This window comes from Rhea americana, unplaced genomic scaffold (assembly GCF_003343005.1).
Source record: "Rhea americana isolate MKP2758 unplaced genomic scaffold, rheAme1 scaffold_175, whole genome shotgun sequence".
NCBI classification, from domain to species: Eukaryota; Metazoa; Chordata; class Aves; order Rheiformes; family Rheidae; genus Rhea; species Rhea americana.
This window is the reverse complement of record NW_028185872.1, coordinates 1,171,182-1,188,791: the sequence shown is the minus strand read 5'-3', so window position 1 is coordinate 1,188,791 and position 17,610 is coordinate 1,171,182. Positions and strand designations below refer to the sequence as shown.

The 17,610-nt window shown below is 58.9% G+C and overlaps 1 protein-coding gene across 1 annotated transcript in view; it reads right to left on the bottom strand.

The window, feature by feature from the left end:
* Window positions 1–14,070, bottom strand: part of LOC146597918 (rabphilin-3A-like) — a 28,192-nt gene extending 14,122 nt beyond the window's left edge. Inside the window, exons 1-5 of the mRNA XM_085301251.1 lie at window positions 13,840–14,070; window positions 13,062–13,261; window positions 12,353–12,496; window positions 10,221–10,350; window positions 6,131–6,217 (exon numbers count right to left, since the gene is read on the bottom strand). Coding sequence (XP_085157377.1) covers window positions 6,131–6,217; window positions 10,221–10,350; window positions 12,353–12,496; window positions 13,062–13,261; window positions 13,840–13,998 — 720 coding nt within the window. The 5' untranslated portion in view covers window positions 13,999–14,070. The remainder of the gene's footprint in view (window positions 1–6,130; window positions 6,218–10,220; window positions 10,351–12,352; window positions 12,497–13,061; window positions 13,262–13,839) is intronic.
* Between the last annotated feature and the right edge of the window lie 3,540 nt (window positions 14,071–17,610).

The following is a 17,610-nucleotide window of genomic DNA, read 5'->3' as shown; positions in this document are numbered from 1 at the left end:
CTCGCCGGCGCTGCCGCACGCGCCAGGCACGGCCGGCGGAAGGGTCTCCGGCACCGTGGGGCTCGCGGCACTGTCCCCGCGCCGCGGCAGGCCGGCTTCCCCGCCAGAACCGCTGGGGTCGCGGCGAGCTCTCGTTACAGCCACCGCTCTCCGAACAGACCTTGCAGCATCTGTAATTTAATTTGAAGCACTGAAGAGACCTATTATCTTCAGGCGCGCTCCAATTCAGGCACACCATAAAACCAATCAGACACAGCAAGGAGGGCTGCAAGGAAAGGCTGGTCGCCCTCAGGTTTCTGCCGCTACCACAAAGCRAGCTCAGCTATGGAAAGAGTTAAATGATGCAGTAATACTGGTATAAAATTGATTCTGTGCATACATATTCTCTTTAAACTGGTGCTTCTAATAGAGTTTGGTCTCATTACAGCAGTACTGAAATTTGTTTCGAGATCAGCTCTGCAATAGCTGCAGCAAGGTGCTCTCGCGTATAACAGCTCAGTGCATCTGCTCCCCGCCGGGCCGGCAGCGYGCGGCATCTGGAACGACCCGCGGTCCTCGCTGCGCTCTGCACGCGAGCGCGCGGGTTGGGTTTAGCGTCCGCGCGGCAAGGCGGATCGATGCTGCTGAGGCCAGCTGCGCTGATCACAGGGGCGGCCCAGCAGCAAAGGTCTTACCAGATTTTAAATTAACAAAAGAAACCCAAAGCAATGCTTGGAAATTAGAGCTCCGGTTTATCAGCGGGAGCTTTGCTCCCACCAGACCAGGGTGAAATCCTGCCCCGCCAGCCGCCCGCGCGGAGCGGACCGGCGCGAGGGACAGCAAGCCGCTTCCAGGCACCCGCGACAACCCGCTTCGAAATAACATTCGTCCTCCTGAGAGAGGGGAGCAAACGCGCRCGTGTGCCTTCGCCCAAAGCCGGATACGAGAACGCCCGCGGGGCATCAGCTCGCGCCCGGCCCTTCTGCCCGCCCCAGCAGCCCCGTGGGGCAGGACGCCGGGGAGAAGAGCGGCTTTAGCAACAGACTCCTCCGGTTATCGCTCCAGACTGGCTGAACGGCCACGGCCACGGCAAGTCCAGAGAGCTCAATGCAATTTCACAAGCCCGGTAATATTCCCATTAAAGCTGCATCAAGCCATCATTATAACCGCAGGACGAGACCGTATGCAGACGGCCAGAAGCAGATGTGTCCTGTTATCCAGCGCGCTCGGGTGCAGCCTGCGAGCGGGACCGAACGGCCCTGCTGAGGAAGGAGCTGCTGCTCAAAGCTCTCCCCCCTCTCTGCCCCCTTTTCCRAGCACGCAGATGCTGAGACGAGCTCCTGAAGAGCGCAAACGCAAGGGCTCGCCGGCGCAGGGACGGGAGCCCCRGCAGCGCCCGCAGGAGCTGCCCCCGGCCAGCCGGGACCCCCGGAGGACGGCGCTCGGGGGGGGGCTCTTCTCGGCGCAGCCGCCCCATGCCCCAGCGCCCAGCGGAGGGGAAGGGGCCGCCGCAGACCCCCGCCGCGGACCCCCGCCGCCGCCGCAGCCCGCTGCCAGGCAGGAGGGGCGAGCGCCCTTCCGCTTCGCTCTTTGCATTCATCCGCCTTTTCTATAACACAGAGATTTCCAATCACATTATTTACAGCAATCTGTTGTCAGCTCCCACATTCAGCACTTGAGGATGAAGAAAATTAAAAGGCAGCGAAATTGCTGTTCAGAGCTTTGTTTCCGGAATAGCAAAATCCATTGCACCTCTGACCCCAGCGCCTCTCAAGCTGCAGTGGCTGCCAGCCTGCAGCGATTTACCATTCCCCTCTCAATCAGGCCTCTTTTTTTCCCGTGGCTCTATTCTAGAGGACACTATTTTGAGTCTAACCACTTGCTATCCCCCTCCAAAAATCATATGGTAGGCTATTGATGAGCGCTTTGAATTGCAAACAGGTGCACGTCACTTCAGCTCAATCCAGAGTCACCCAAAATAAACGCCCCCCTCCATCCGCACGGTGCTTTGCCAGGAAACCATCGCGCCAGGCAGGAGCAACCCTGGGCCGCGCTGGTTTGCAGCGTTCGACACGGTGCGAGCRCATACGTGAAAAGGGAAGCCCTGCAGGCACAGGGGGAGGAGGCAAAGTGATTTTTCCAGAGCAGCAATCATCTTCCCTTGCATGGTTTATTGTGATAAACCAAGAAATGCAGCTGGCCATGAAAACGCTGTTTAGCGGAAGAGAAGAAATTAAAGGGAAAATGGAGCAGAGGAGGCAAATAAAAACTTCAGCAGGTCCCTGATAGCTGACACCCTCTTTGGTATTTCACAGGGTTTATAAAAAGCTATCTCCCCCCACCCTGCTTAAACTGTTTTCATTATCACTACAGTTTTGGATGCGTCAATTCAAATGTAAATGTGCATGAACGCTTCCAAGAGGATTTTAATTACGATGATAGCATCGCTAATTATGGATATAAAAAATACATATATAAAGTGGTAATTCAGGAAGGTGCTCTGCAGAACCTGCCGGTATCAGTCAAAACAAGCCCGTGCAGAGAGTTAAACGGCCGCGCAGGGATTTGACAAAACGCAGCAGCTCGGCGCAGGAGGTGATGGGCAGTTTTCAGCCACAGGCAATTCGCTCACGGCGGGCACCACGCGCTCTGCCGGCAGCTCCGCTCCTCCGACCTCGCTGCAGCGAGCCCGCCCGTGCCCCGCTTGGCCGGGGGGCTCGCTCGCTTTCCGCCCCGTGCCGCCGCCGCCGCCGGCTGCCGAGCGAGCCCCCGGCTCACCGCAAACCCCGGGCCAGCGGGTGCTGCAGTCAGGCACCGGCCTCCCCGGTCGTGCCGGGGGACCCCGCACACGTGCACGGAGAGGCCTGCCCTAGGCAGGATGAGCCCACCCACCCTCCACGGTCGGACTCCAGAAGGGCAAAGGAAGAGAGAAAGCAAGAAACGAAGCCAGAGAAGGAAATACAGCACGTGGGGAGTGAGGGAAGAAGAAAGGGAGCTTCTTGCCCCCCAAAGCAAACGTGACTTGACTGAATTTGCCCCTACCCTGGCTTGCCTGGACAGTAAAACATGGTCTGCACTTGCATTAACTCCACCAGCCTGAGAAGATGCTGCAAAGTAAAATGTGCACAAAATCCCGGAAGAATAAAAGGTTATTTCTTCTTTTTCTTCCAGAGATGCTTCTGTAAACAGCCAGGACAAGCGGTATCTGCAGTCAGGCCAGCGCTGGCCTAACGCAGGTCAGCTCTGCTTCAGTCCGGGCAGGAGAGACGCACTTAGGGTGCAGGGGCATCGGGCAGCCCCGGGGAACGTTGCCAGGGGGCTGCCGTGCCCCCGGCCGCGGAGCACGCCCCTGCCCGGGCCCCCCAGGCCCCCCGGGCCCCCCGGGCCCCTCGCCCGCGCCGCTTTGACTGGGACGCGAGCGGCGGGCAGAAGCCATTAATCACCTCCGCTCTCCAGAAATAAGACGCTGTCAGAGCAACTTGTTCCTCATTGCTATGCAGCGCAGCCTTCCCGGCGGAGGTTTTCAAGGAAACAGAAAGCAAAGAGCACTTCTGAGTGGCTGAGACTGGGGTTTCCAGAGGGATCTGTAGGAAGCAGGTATTCGACTCCCACTGAAAAATCRACGTAAACAGCAGCTCGTCACCTCGGCCTTCGCTTTAACCTAGGGATACTCACGACGTAACGATAGCTGGTGCCAGCGCAGGTTCTGCCTACGCAGTAGAAGGGGGAAGATGACTGCAACGCGCTGCTGAACTTTCGCTGGCTTAAACCGAGCCTGCAGGTAGGAAGAGCAGCAAGGGAGACGCCGAGCTGAAAGCTCCAGCCCGCAGGAGCTCCGCCGCCGGCTCTGGCCGCTCGCCGGCCGCTAGCCCAGCCCCACCGTCCCGGCTTCAGCGCCTGGCGGGCCACGCGGTGCACGGCAGGGGCTGACSGGGACAACCATCCCGGGCTCCCGCGGACGGGATCACCCAGCCCGGCAACGCCCGCTCGCACCRCGCCTCCCGCCGCGTCCCGTCTCGTCGCGCCAGGCAAGGCCGCGCTAATTACACCGCGCTAATTACCGCCYGCCTCCGCCAAACGCCCGCTCGCTGGAGCGGGCCGAGTCCCAGGGCCGCGGCCCCGCGAGCCGGGGGCTTGGCCAGAGCTCTGTGGCCTGGCACGAGCCAACTTGAAGCACGTGCTTGGCCGGCACGTGCTAGCGGAGGCCGCGTCCCGCCACGCTGCGCAGCGGGAACGGGCAGGAGGAAGGGCCGAACTGGCTCGTTACTGCATCCCACGACCCACGGCGCCCACGTGGGATGCTGAAGCTCCCTGCCCGCACCCCAGCAGATGAGATGGGGCCAATACCCACTCTCCGGGCAGCGGTTTTGAGGGTCATCGACAGAAGAAAGAGTATCTGATCCCATGAGCAGACATCCATCTGCACTTGCTGAAGGCAGATATCCCCTCCAGCAAAGAGCGTGGCCAAATGGGTTTGCTCCAGAGCAGATGGCAGCACAAGACAGATCCAGACCACAGAAACAGACGGCAACGCGGAACTGGTCGTGAACGCAAGCCCTGCAAAGAAACTGAGCTATTTTGCGCAAGCTCTGTAAACATGACGACACCTGAACCAGCTTCGGGGGCTGCACCAGTACCAGCCGTTGGCCCGGGGCCCAGAAGTCCCGTTTCTTTCTTACACAGAGTCTAATGGCAGATCTGATCAAAGCCAAAAGCAAGGACTCACTTTCCAGGCATTTGACCTGAAGTTTAGGACCRGGAGAGAAGATGAGGCTATTTTTCAGTTAGTCTAAGAAGGAAGCTTCTATCCATTTTCATCAGAGAAGCATTTTGGCCAGATTTCAGGTTTCACAGAGGGAGAGAGCTCTGAAGGTTACTGCACCCTCGTACGCTGGCCACACATAACACTTACTGGACAGGTTAATGTTCTTCTCTGTCTAGTGACCACGGCTCCTCATTATTTTTATAAGAAATTGGAGGAAAAAAAAAAAGGCAATTACAAAGCAAATACTGCAGCAAAGAGAAAAAATACACAAAGAACAGAAAAAACAGATGAAGTCAATTTAATTCCACCCCCATTGCCCTGCACAACCCAGAGAATATCTTGACCTGCCTCACTCTCTATTCTGGGACCTCCATTTGGAATTCAAAACATCTGGATGACTCAGCACAGTGAACTATCAGCAATACCCAGGGTGCTGGAGTACTCCTGCTGCCCTAGCGACGCTGCTGCTCAGAAATTAAAAGCAGAGACGTGCAGCATCCATGGATTCCTCATCTTACCTTGGACATGAACTTTCCAAGTACCTGCACACAGACAATCCCCTCTTATTTAAAACCTGAGCAATGCTAAGTTTCCACAACTACTATAAAAATCTTACCATCTCAAACACCTGCAGAAATGCTCTGGCTAAGGTTAAAAACACACTTGAATGGATCTAGCAGAGCACCAGGTTCCAGGGCTGGCTGCAGAAATAGCTGCTGCGCTGGAATGATGCTTAGGGACCCCCAAGCAAAAGTCCAACAGAAGTTGATGGAACAAGTGCAAATCCCCCTGTAATCACTGAGCAGCTGCACTGACTTCACTGCACAGCGGCGAGCCCTGAAGTTGGTGGATGCTGGCTGGCAGACAAGAATTGGGGCAGGCTATGACTTTTTTGCGATGTAAAGTCAAGGATGAAGGATATAAAAATTCAGAGACTTGTGCTGGAAGCCTCACGCACCGTTACAGGATTTGAGGGGGACGAGACAGACTTAAAAGCTGCAGTGCTAGTTATTTTTAGAGGGACAAATACTGCAGCTATGCTACAGCTTCCCCCAGCTGCATTAAGGCACACGCGGCAGCCGAGCGCGTTTGCCCCGGAGCCGGGACGGCGCAGCGGCAAACCGYAATAGCCTCTTCACGGCCGCAGCCGGAGAAGCCCCACGGCACAGAAAGCAGCGCGGGCTGCAGCCCGGTGGGTTTCTTCCCCCACCGCAAACCGAAGCCGTTGCCACTACGTGCATTCCCGGAGGCCGCCTGGCCTCGGGCCGAGCCTCCCAAGCCCCGTCCGGAGCTCCAGCCCGCTGCCCGGGCACCGGGACGAGCCCGCCCGCACCCGGCACCGCCTCCGTGCCCGCCGGGCCTCGTCTCCCCGCAGGCGCGCTTTACCTCTCTCTGCTCGCTGCAGATCTTGCACAACCAAAGCGGACGTTTCTGGCTTCCAACAGTTTCTATTCCACATTTGGTGCAAACTTTCTGAAACAAGGAGAGAGGAAAAAAGAAGGGGGGGGGTGTTAGCACCTATATTCCTCACAGCCCTTGGCAGAGAGGGGGCTGACGAGCACCTGACCCAACAGCTTTGTCTCGCTTTCCTTAAAAGCCTAAACAGGGCACAGTTCTCTTACTTACCCTGGAGAACCGCTAATCCCAAGAAGCTGCTTCTGGTCTACAGAGATGCAAGACAAATGCAAACCTACCGCGGAGTCCCTGACTCCGGGCTGAGACGAGAGCCAGACAGGGCAAATCAAACCACTAAACCAACAGGAACAGTTCCAGAGCATTTTTATTATTTCCCACGCTCAGCCAAGTGTAAAACGAACACTGGTTTGTTATAGCTCAAAACCCAAACTGAAGCAAACATCAAAAACTGTATTAGTGGGTTTTTAATTACTCCACGTTTGTGCAAGACTGGAAACCCTCCCTTCTCTTTCTTCACGTACGTAGTCTTAGATCCCAYGGCTTCGCCTTAATTTCAGCAAGCWCTTGGCAGCTATGGATTCGTGGCTGCTCGGGCCGCGGCCGCGGCCATGCCTGCTTGCGCAGCTCCTCAGCACGGCGCCGCGGGGCACCTCTCGCCGCACAAGGGCACCGTCCTTCCTCCGCTGGCGTTACGAGCCATTTACAACCCAAATCGCTCAGTAACGAAGCKGACGTGTATCAGGCTTGGCTTACAGCTCAAATGAGAAATTGGATGAATTCTTTGATCCTCACAGAGCAAAAGCCGCTCACAAGAGGGCCCTGGAGAGCAAAACCTTGCTCGGCGAGACGAGCGAATTTAATCTCCCCGGCTAAGGCTTCCCACGCGCCCTGCTCGGCCGCTCCCCCGCCAAGCCAGGCGGCCTSTCCGCAGGGACGAACGTCTCCGTGGGGCACTCAGCCCCCGGAGGAGGCGAGCGGCAGAACGACGGTGCCCGAAGCTTTGCCCTCGGCGTGCGAGCAAASTTAACACGCTCAACTATTTTGCTCGGTGCAACCCAGAGGCAGGACTCTCGGCTCAGCCGCCAGCTCAACATGCAGCTTTTGCCAAGGCTCAGCTCAGCGTCCATGCCCAGTGGGCTGTTTAACAGTGTTTCGGCTCGGGCTGGGATGCCCGCAGCTTTTTTACGAAGGGTAGACAGCACGGCCACACCGTCCCCTCCCAGCTCACCAGCCGCCGCACGGCGGCATCGCTGCCGAAGTCATCAGCCAGGCTTCAGGATGCCCCTCCAGTCCCTCCTCGGAGGCAGCACCGGCAGCGAGGTCGGGACTTTCCTCCATCTCTGTTCCCATCCTCGCTGTTTCTCTCCCAGAGAGACAAGGAGCGACCTATTCGGTTTGGCACACCAGTACCCAACGCGGCGCTGCCCAAGCCAACAGGAACCGCGGGTGCCAAAGGCGGATGTCTCCTCCCCTCCCACCTACCCCAAATTCTCAGGGGCAGGCTGCCGACTCCGCCATACGAACCCTCAAAGATTTCCATCCCCACGTGGACGTAGCACATTCAAACGCTCCCTCTAGTGGAAGTTTCCAAGAGATTTTATTCCTAGCCATAAATTTTGAAAGCTCAGTATATAACACAGGGCTTTCTTYCTCCTCTTCTCTGCAGATTAGCTGGAAAAATGAGCATCCCCCACAACCTCTCAGAAGACGACATAAAAATTAAGGACACTAAATGCAATGCTGTTCCTCATTAAATACAAGAAAAAGCATTTTCCTCTCCTACTTATATTTCACCTTTCATACGCAATGCTGATACCCTCTGCATGATAAACTGCACATTATGCTTTGTCTAACCGCTGCTACTGTTAGTTGATCTGTATTTTCATACATCTGTCTTCCATAATGCATTTATTTCTAAGATAATAAAACTAATATTAAAAATATCCTTCATTTTGACTTATAAATGCTAAAACAGAAAGTGGCACTTAGAAAATCCATCTGACTACAAGAGCTATAGAACCTCTATTCTACAGAAAAAACTTACTGAAGGTAAGTTCACAGCTACATTTCAGATGCATCATTACAACAATTCTTGTTACTGACCTAAATGGGCTACAACGACTTTCCAATCAGACAGTAATATAGCAATGCTAGGAAGAAAAATATGAGCTTTAAAAATCCATAATTCCCTGCAAGTCATTGCTTACTGCGCACAATACTGCACGAGTGATGAATACCCCGGGAGGARAGGGAACGAGCTTGAAGTAACAGCCCCCTCCACGTGCGCCCTGCTGCGGGCTCACTGTTCCCTCAGCTCACGCTGTAACACGGAAAAGTCCCGCGGGACAAGCCCGGGGCGCCCGGCCAGCCTTGCCCGGAGCTTGCACGGAGCGGAAAAGTGCAGCCAGGCTGAGAGCACTGCAAAAGGCACACTGGGAAGCAGGACCTCACCTTAAATCACCTTGCATTTGTATCTTCCTGAACTGCCCCACGGACTCCAGGCAAAAGGGGAATAACCACAACCCCCCCCCCTTTCCTCGGCAGTTTGCTGACCGCAGCCCCCCAGGAGCGCTGGGCTCGCGCAGCCTCGCTCGCTAAGGGGGCTCCTGCCTGCCGCCGCGAGGAGCCGGAGCAGGGGAAGCTCTGCTCCGGCTTCTGCCTCCTCATTAGCGCCCAGGGCTCGTAAGGCGGGGGTTGGAAAGTGCTGCAGCAACGTGACCCTCTGCACTAGCTGGCTTTGGGCGAGGTGAGAGCAGAAGCACCAGGGGAAGAGGGCAGGAACGCAGCACATCCTGTTATTCCGCGTGCTTGGAACGCGGGAAGCGGCCAGCGGGCTCCTGTCGGCAGCCAGCCCCTTACTCCCCCCAGGCGCCTGCGCCCGGAGCCCGCGCGTCCGAGGGAGTCGTGCCGCAGCTCCCATTTAAACCAGACTTACTTCCCAGTACCTTACTGCCGCCTCCTTCGCTACCCCTTCCTCCGAGCGCCGGCCGAGGACCCTGGTGCTCAGAAGTTTGCATTTACCTCCCCAGCTCCTGCTGGGAGCAGCAGATCACAGGCTCTGCCAACGGGCAGTGCCAGCGCAAAACGCCCTCCACCATGACCTCCACGGGGACCAGCACAGCTGCAGGGGCCCCAGCTCACACCAGTCCCTCCCCCCCCCCCCCGAGGGCACCAGCTGGGGGGTCAGTGCTGTCCTGGGGGCTCATCTCCCTAGTGATGGGGCGGGTGGCATGGGCCAGCGCCTCTTTGGCTCTGGTCCCCACCAGGGCCAGAGTCAGCACAGGCTGCTCCCTTCCACCCGAGCACCAGGCAGAAACGCTCCGGGCGCCCACCAGGCCCCCCGGGCTCTCCCCAGGCACCGCGCCGAGGCAAAGCCGCTTACAGACAGACACATCTCCCCAGGGAACGAGGACAGGCTTCAAGTGCGGGGGAAACAGCCTCCCGGCAGAAGGAGGGTAAGGTGGTTGCCTTGGAGATCATCATCTCCACAGCAATACGGGTTAACGCTTGCCTGCCCGAGTCCACCGAACGCAGGTAGCACAACCACCTCCCTGCAAACCGCTGCTCCAACTCCGACAGCGGCACGCAGTCCTGCCAACGACAGACTCGGAGAGAGGCACCAAAGCACAGGCTGATTTAGGTATCAGGGTTGGAAACCTTACACTGGTTTGGGGCTTGAAGATGGGCTGGAGCCTTTTYTCCTCCGAAGACCCATGCTGTTGAAAGATCTAAGGACAGACYGCGCAGTAGCAGCACAGAGCACAGCTCCTTTGCTGAGCTGCCTCTGATGACCATACCGTTCTGCCCCTTCCCCCATCCCAGGGTGGTCAGTCAGCACCAGGCTCTTTCACCCCCTCCAACTGCAGTTCAGGCTCGGGAATAAACCCCTATTCCTGGGGAATGGGGTACCCGGGCTGCGAGAGAGAACTTGACAGCACGGTAGCACAACCCCGGGCAAGCGGAGCTACGGTAAGCCAAGACTACAGAGCCATCTGAGAGCCCTGGTGGCCTTCCCTAGACAGRCCTGCTATCAGGAACGGGCAGGAACCGGCAAACCTACCTTTCTGCAGTCCTGGCAGAAGACGGACGTGCTCCCCAGCAGCCCGAGCAGCTCGCCGCAGAGCAAGCACTGGGAGAGCCCGTTGCCCATCGCGTTCTTTCTCATGTTCTCCAGCCGCTCCACCAGGCGCCTGCAAGGCAGCGGGGCAGAGCTCAGATCACAGCAGTCACCTCGGAAATCGAAGCGCAYGATATTGTGGCAACCGCACTGCTCTGGGAAGAGGCACGCCACGATCCGGGCTCCAGACTCAGCCTATCATTGCTGCTTCTGCGCARGTTTGGGCACCTTGCTAGGACCATAGCTGCTTCCACTTCAGCCTCTACACYCAGTGTCTTCTATCAGCTGGTTGTTGGCCTTCAGGGGACCCCAGCCCATCTACAGATGCTCACCAAGCCTGGAACCACCACCTCAGGAACCCGACAGACCTGGCTCAGCTAGTGGGCGCAGGGCAGACAGTTTGCAAGAAGGGCTTGGTCCCAGCACCCCTCGGGAGCTCGGCGTCACCTGGGCTGCACAGCCTCAGCGCCGTGATTTCCTGGCCACGGAACCACAGAAGCATCCAGGGCTCAGGCCAGGGAAAGCGAGACAGCAGCAGGAAAGAGCAGAGCCGTCAGCGCCACGACGCCCAGCTCTGTTCACACCCTTCCCCTGAGCACAGCACTGCAGGCACACGACTCGCCAACATCTCGGTAGAAGCAGGAGGGCCAGAGTGAAGCCGCCAGACCCAAACGAGCCCGGCACATCCCAGGAACACCAGTAACTGCTCTCCGCTTCGCTCAGCAGCCTGCTTGGAAAACAAGCGGCACATATGTGTGCACAACGCCCGTGGCAGCAGGACTACGGAAGGGAAAGAAGGARAGAGGAGCAATTAGGATGCAGGATGCGGAGAGCACGCAGAGCGAGGCTGCTGCCACGAGCTCACTGCCTGGCGAGTCTCAGACGGGAGGGTACCGGCCAGGCCGTTGCAACGGCACGCACCAGCCGTCGCCCCGCCGTCGGTTCTCGTTAGCGCTAACGCTCCATCAACCAAGCCCCGCGCGGAGAGGGAGGCGAGGCCCGTCTGAAAGAGGGACCGCCCGCGGTGGCGAGGTCAGGCAGCGCAGCCAGGCATTGCTGCGCTCACGGTCCTTGACTTGAGCGCAAGAGAGCACGCAGAAGCTCACAGCAGCGTTTCAGAGAGGGCTCAAGCGCAAGGCGGCAGCGCTCCGCAGCTGCATCAACAACCGTGTGGGAGCGATCAGCCCCTCGGGGTCACCGGCCGCTCCCGGGGGCCGGATCCTGCCGCGGATCACGCCAGCGCTCCCGCCAGCTCCCGCCGGCCGGCACCGCGCAGCGACGGAGGTCAGCACAGGGGAAGCAAGCCGGGTCTGCCGAGCCCGGGCCGGGAGCCCCCGGGGCTTCCTGCTCGGCAGACCCGAAGCGCGGCTGGAAAACGGGGCAGGACCGCCCAGCCGCCCGGCTTTGACGGCCGGYGGCGCTGGACTGCCACTGCCGCAGCTGAGCCCAGCGCTCCAGCAGGGCTGAAAGCAAACGAAAATCTGCAGCAGCAAAAAGGAGGAGGAAGATGCCCATAAATTCAATAATCCRAGCTAACAAGCCCCTTCCAGAGAAGTCAGCCAACTAGAACACGAACTCATTCACTACTCCAGGCAAAATCCCAGGGGGCTGCTGCGGACAAGGGAAAAAGCTGGCCGCGCTGCCGGGAGCGGGCTCCGAGCCGTGCCCTCCAACGAGCAGCCGGTGCAGCTGCACAGCTCGGCGCCTTCCCGAGGCTCTTCCAGAGCTGCTGGGGCAGCTGCACAGCTCGGCGCCTTCCCGAGGCTCTTCCAGAGCTGCTGGGGCAGCTGCCTTAGCACAGGCTGCGTTTTCCAGGCACTGGGCTGGTGGCCGTAACTCCAGCGAGCCCCAAGGCTCGAAGAAGATGTGGCAAAGGCTTGAGCCATGGGGAGAGAGAGAAACCACGTCCTTCCCAGCTCTCACCACCTCCAAACGAGCAGCACAGGAGGGGTAAAAGAYGTGACCTAAGGGAAGCCCTGGCTGATGGTGCCCGAGCTCAGGCAGCCCGGAGAGCTGGCCTCCGCCTGCACTGACCTTTCCTTCTGGGGGAAGGGGACAAGCGAACGTGACCGTACCCGATGCGCTGCTGCTCGATGATGTCCAATTTCTCCGCCTTGCGGATGACTTCCAGAATGACCTCAAGTTCCTGCGGGCTCAGAGCCTGCATCTTCCTCTGCTTCTCGGTCTGGAACGTGTGCACCGACCAGCCGGTCTGGAGCCTGCGGGGATCGCGATGGAGGGAGGAGTCCAGCTGCGAGGAGAGCGCAGGACCCCCAGCCGCGCGCGCGGGCCGCTCCGCACGCGCCAGCCCGCCTCCAGAGGAGCCTGCTGCCCGGCCGGGGCCCGGAGCAGGAGTCTCCTCGCACTCTCCCAGCGGCGCCGAGCGCTGGCGACTCTCTCCCTGCCATTTGATTTCCCTTTCTGGTCCCATTTGTGTTTTACCGCCCCGTACCCTCGCTCTTGTTTGACTCTGCCCTGCAGAGGGGAGGGATTGGTGGGAGCACGTGAGTAAGAGAAAAAAAAATACACAGTTGCATCTAGGGCGAGGATATCTTGGGGTTATCCTTGCAAAGACGGGCGCCCATGCGAGATGCTGCAAGCGCCAGCAGCAGGCTCCAGAGCCGAGCAGCTACCTGCACCCTCCTCCCCCTGCCCTTTACCTTCGAGTGGCAGCAATTTAATTTTGGTGGGGGGAAAAAAAATGACAAGTTCCTGCCACAAAAGGGCGCCGACAGCTGGGGAAGGGCATCGCGGGGCGCCGCGGAGGGGTTTGCTCCAACTCACTTGGCGCGCAGGGCCAGCTGCCGGTCGTTGGGGCAGACCCACTGGCCGGTGCCGCTGCCGAAGATGGTGTCGGCCATGGCGCCGGGGCAGAGCTCGCACCTGGAAGGAGCGCGGGCAGCGTCGGCGCGGCGCCCGTCGCCCGGGGTCGCGCGCCGCAGAGGTCTCTCCTCCGCACCCAGCAATAGAGACAAACCGTCACCCTTGCAAAATATAAGCCAGCAAATGCCTTCAAACATTGCATTAAGACAACCCTGGAAGTTCAGATTTTTATGGCACTCTGGAAAAAACCCACAGACTCTTCCCCAGCGCTGTCGCAATTTTTCATTTCAAGTGAGCAAAAAGTGTTGTTTATGAAAACAATCCCTGCCCCATCCCCAACGGGGCAGCCCGGACAGSGAAAGCCCTTCCGACGGGCACGGAGCAGCCACGGCTGCCGGCTTTCACCCCTTAACGGGGCAGCAAACAGAAACCCGCACAACAGGCGGCACGAATAGYGGCAGGTCATTAAAACCGCCTCCGTAACAGCCCGATATTTATAACCGCAGCCCACAGTACCGCTTTGAGTAGCGTTTGAGGTCTCTGATGTTTAAGACAGCAGCTCTTTTAGCAGAGCTGCTGCGGCTCGTGCGCAGCAGAGCCACGCCGAYGAGTCCCCGCGTTCAACAGCGGTTTTGCCACGAGCAGATCAGCAAAGGCAGCAAGGGCCAACTGCAGGGCAGTTTTTTGAGGAAAGGCATCCCCAGAAGCACCTCCACAGCTAGGCRGTCCTGGCTCCTACCAGCAGCTCCGATGAAGGGAAGGCGCCAAGGATCAGAAGCAGCCAAACGACTTCAGCGAAGGCAGAACCGGCCTCGACGTACCGAGCTTTCCTCCAGCTGGACTCCCCCTCCGGCAGGGTAAGCGTCTCACGAGCCCTGATGCATAAATTTGCAGGCATTAGTGCTTACCTTTCCCAAAAGGGACACTGGCTAGCTCTAAAACCACACCTGCTGGGCAGAGATAACGTGTTTGAAGCAGTTTGGCAAGCGCAAATCAGATACRATACCGAGCGGGTTACATCACCCGCCAGCCGTGCCGTAATCCCCAAGGAAAMGCACGCTCTCGTCCCAACCCTCAGCACCCTTACGGCGCGCCCGCGCCGCTCGCTACCCACCGCCGACCCGCGGGTCGCGAAGCTACGCCTTCTCCTAGAGCGGCCAACGTGGGATTTTGCAGAGGTTTTCCAAGCCTGCGGCGAGCTGCTCCAGGGTTACAGGCAGGCGTAACCCCCCCACGCGAACGCACGCGTTGAACGGCTCCTCGAGCGTGCCCCGCGCACGCCTGCRCAGCCCGCGGGACCGGCGTCCACGCGCAACCAGCCCCGGCCCCGCGGGACGCTCAGCAGAAACCCCCGGGCAGAGGGGGCCCCGGGGCCGGGCAGAGCAGCGCAGCTCGCTCGCCAGCAGGAACGTTTACGGGAGCGTTTCCTTCCAGCAGCGCTGAGCATCTGCTGCTCCCTCTGAATTAATCCGGCACTGCAGGTGGCTTTGCAGCCCTGCCTCTGAAGAAAAGCAAAGCCCAGCGTGGTTTGACACGAGTGTCTCACAGGAGGCTGGAGAACATGAGAAAGAACGCGATGGGCAACGGGCTCTCCCAGTGCTTGCTCTGCGGCGAGCTGCTCGGGCTGCTGGGGAGCACGTCCGTCTTCTGCCAGGACTGCAGGACTGCGAGGAATTATCAGCAAGCTCTTTTCTTACCGATGCTCTACAGCTTGCTTTAAAAACCTTCCACCCGTCTGCCCCTTTGCTACGATGGAGGAGGGCTGTCACACGAAACTCAGCCTCACGAAGTCCGAGCCCACCCGGCCGCACGAGGCGCAGAGACGCCGAGGCTTCTCGGTTTTCCTCGCCAGAAGAGCAGCTTGGACAGAGCTTACCTCTCATACCGGAACGGACACAGCGGACCAAACCAAAGGCGAGCACGGGACCTGCTATCTGATGAGCCCCGAAAGCAGATGCTTAACGAGCACAGTGAGGATCCAGCAACGCTTCTCCAGAACAGCCCCCAGCGACTCCTGGGCCAGGCGCTCCCTGGGCCAGGCTGCAGCTCTGTATTTAACACCCTTAACGTTTTTCCATCCCAAACTTATCTACTTGGTTTTTGAGCTCACATACGGTTTTAGCATCATCTTAATATACCGAGTCCCTTCTGCACTGCCCCATTTCAAACGCGTTTTGACTTTACCTTGACTACGTCAAAAGCGTAGGGTCTTGCCTGCAGACGCTCTGACATTGAGACAGTCACTGCTGCAGAAAACACGTCCTCGCGGCAGCAAAAGCAGAGCCTGCGCAAGGCCTCCTGCAGCRGGGCTGATTACAGGCGCCCACGAAGCGTGAAATCCCCGGGGCCCTGCGGACACCCCGCACGGGCCCAGGAGCGGCTCTCTGCTCAGCCATCGTTTGCCTGATTATTTCAGCGAAGCAGCTCACGTCTATGTAAATTTGTTTTTATAGGGAATTAATTAGGCTTTTTTTTAAAAAAAAAAAAAAAAAAAAAAAAAGATCATTAAAAAAGTAAAAATTAAACAGCTGGCCAGAGCCAAGCTCCCGATTCCCAGGCTGAGCGGTGCCGGTGTAATTAACTCGCCCGCTTCCCAGCGGACTCCCCGCTTGCGTCGGGCACCTTTCTGGCCCATTTTTCCTCTTAGCCACTGCTCCCTCAAAGACGCGGCGTAATTGCTCTCTGCTCCGCACACCAGACCCTGTTATCCTGGGAAACCTTGGCAACTAAGTGAATGTTTGCTCCTGTTGCTATGACAGAGGATAAACGACTCGCGGCGAGAGATAACGTTAAGGGAGGCGCTGCCTCCCCGCTCCCACCCGGCGTCGCGCGGCGGGGGACGAGCGCCAGCGATCGCAGAAGGTTATTTCTTGCAGATGCAAGCCTCCCTCTCAGGTTTTACAGATCCTGGGGCTGCAGCCGAGCTTCAAAGCGCAGGACTGTTTCTAAACAAGCCTCAGAGGCTGCGGGAGCGCGACAGGAGACCTGCGCTTTGCTTCCAAGACGAGGCCACGTCGCGGGGAAGGGAGCAGACCCGTAAGAGCGATACAAGCGGTCGGACGCGCTCCGACACGACTGACGYCTCCGTGGCTTGGGCAGCACAGACGGAGAAAACACGGTGCCCCAAAAAGCACCACGAACCCGGGCAAGCTTTTAAGGATCCCGTGAGACCTTCTCCGAGTCTGTCCCACCGCGAAGGCTTGGCCTGAGCGGCACCACAAATCTGAAACGGTCGCTCACGTTAACTCAGAGGCTCAAGCTCCTGCAAACTCTCCCCTCCCGCTACCAGCGGCGTTAGCTCCGCTCTCCCACGCGCGAACACCCGCTGCGCAGCTTGGCCGCGGCCCCCTCCGACTCCATACGGAAAAGCCCGCAGGACCGGCGCTCCTCGTAGCGACGGCAGCAGCCCGGGCTCACGGGGAAGGAGCTGGGGCAGCCCCTGCAGCGTACTCACCGATCGCAGCGCGAGCACCAGCCGCCGCGGCCCTGCGGCGCTCTGCAGCAGGGAGACGAGCGCCAGCGCGGCACGCAGCGGAGCGGCCGCGCTCAGAGCCRGGCGTTCGGGTCCGGTCGGCCCCGTTCGAGGTGAACTCAGCCCGGCCTCAGCACGCAGAGGTCTCGTAAGGACAAGCTGCAACAGGAGCAAGCGGGGTGAGGTTCGGGTGGGAGCCACAGAAGGTTCGCGGGTGCTCGAGCTGCTTCCCAACCCTAGCAAAAGTGGCAAGAAACTTTACTGCTCTTAAGATGGAGCTGGTTAAAGAGATTATAAAACCCAATGCCCCGGAGGTCCCTGCCAGGCCTGTAAGTGGGAAGATAAAATCAGCTCTACAGAAAACCTGACATATGGTATCAACCATCCTGCACTCGTGAGACGCACTCATTAGTGCAGCYACTTGATGCACGGTAAGCTACGAAGAACCAGATTTTTCCCAACCAAAGCAGTCTTCTGGCTCCCCAGCACCCAGCAGTGCCGGGGAGGAGAGCCAGCCCGCTCCCAGCTGCCGAGGTGCATCCTTATTCATCAGCCCTTGGCCCTGGCTCCCTCTGATCCCTCGCCAGGCAGGTGCGCGGGGCRGAGTGAATAATTCATGACTGCAGCAGACTCGGATTCTGGGGCAGGTTGATCTGGCGTAGGCTTCGGAGAAGGCAATTAGCATCTAAATGGCCAATTAGAGAGACTCATTTCGCTATTCTGATATGCTAAAAAAGCCCAGGAGGCCTCACGTGTGGCAGGAGGTTGGCGCAGCCGAGCCGGCGCCTCMCGAGAAGCTTCTTAGAAAGAACCGGCCGGAACAGCGACGGACAGAGACGAATCCCCCGTCGGAGGGGAAAAAAAACCCGACGCGCCGGGCGGGCAGCGCCGGAGGCAGCGTGCGGGGCCGCCCCGTGGGCGGGCTGCCCGGTGCCGCGGGGCCCCGCGGAAGCAAAGCCGGCGGCTCGGCGCCCCTCGACGGCGCGGCGAGCGGCACACGCGTGGGCCCGGCGGCACGTCCAGGCCCGCGGCGCCGGG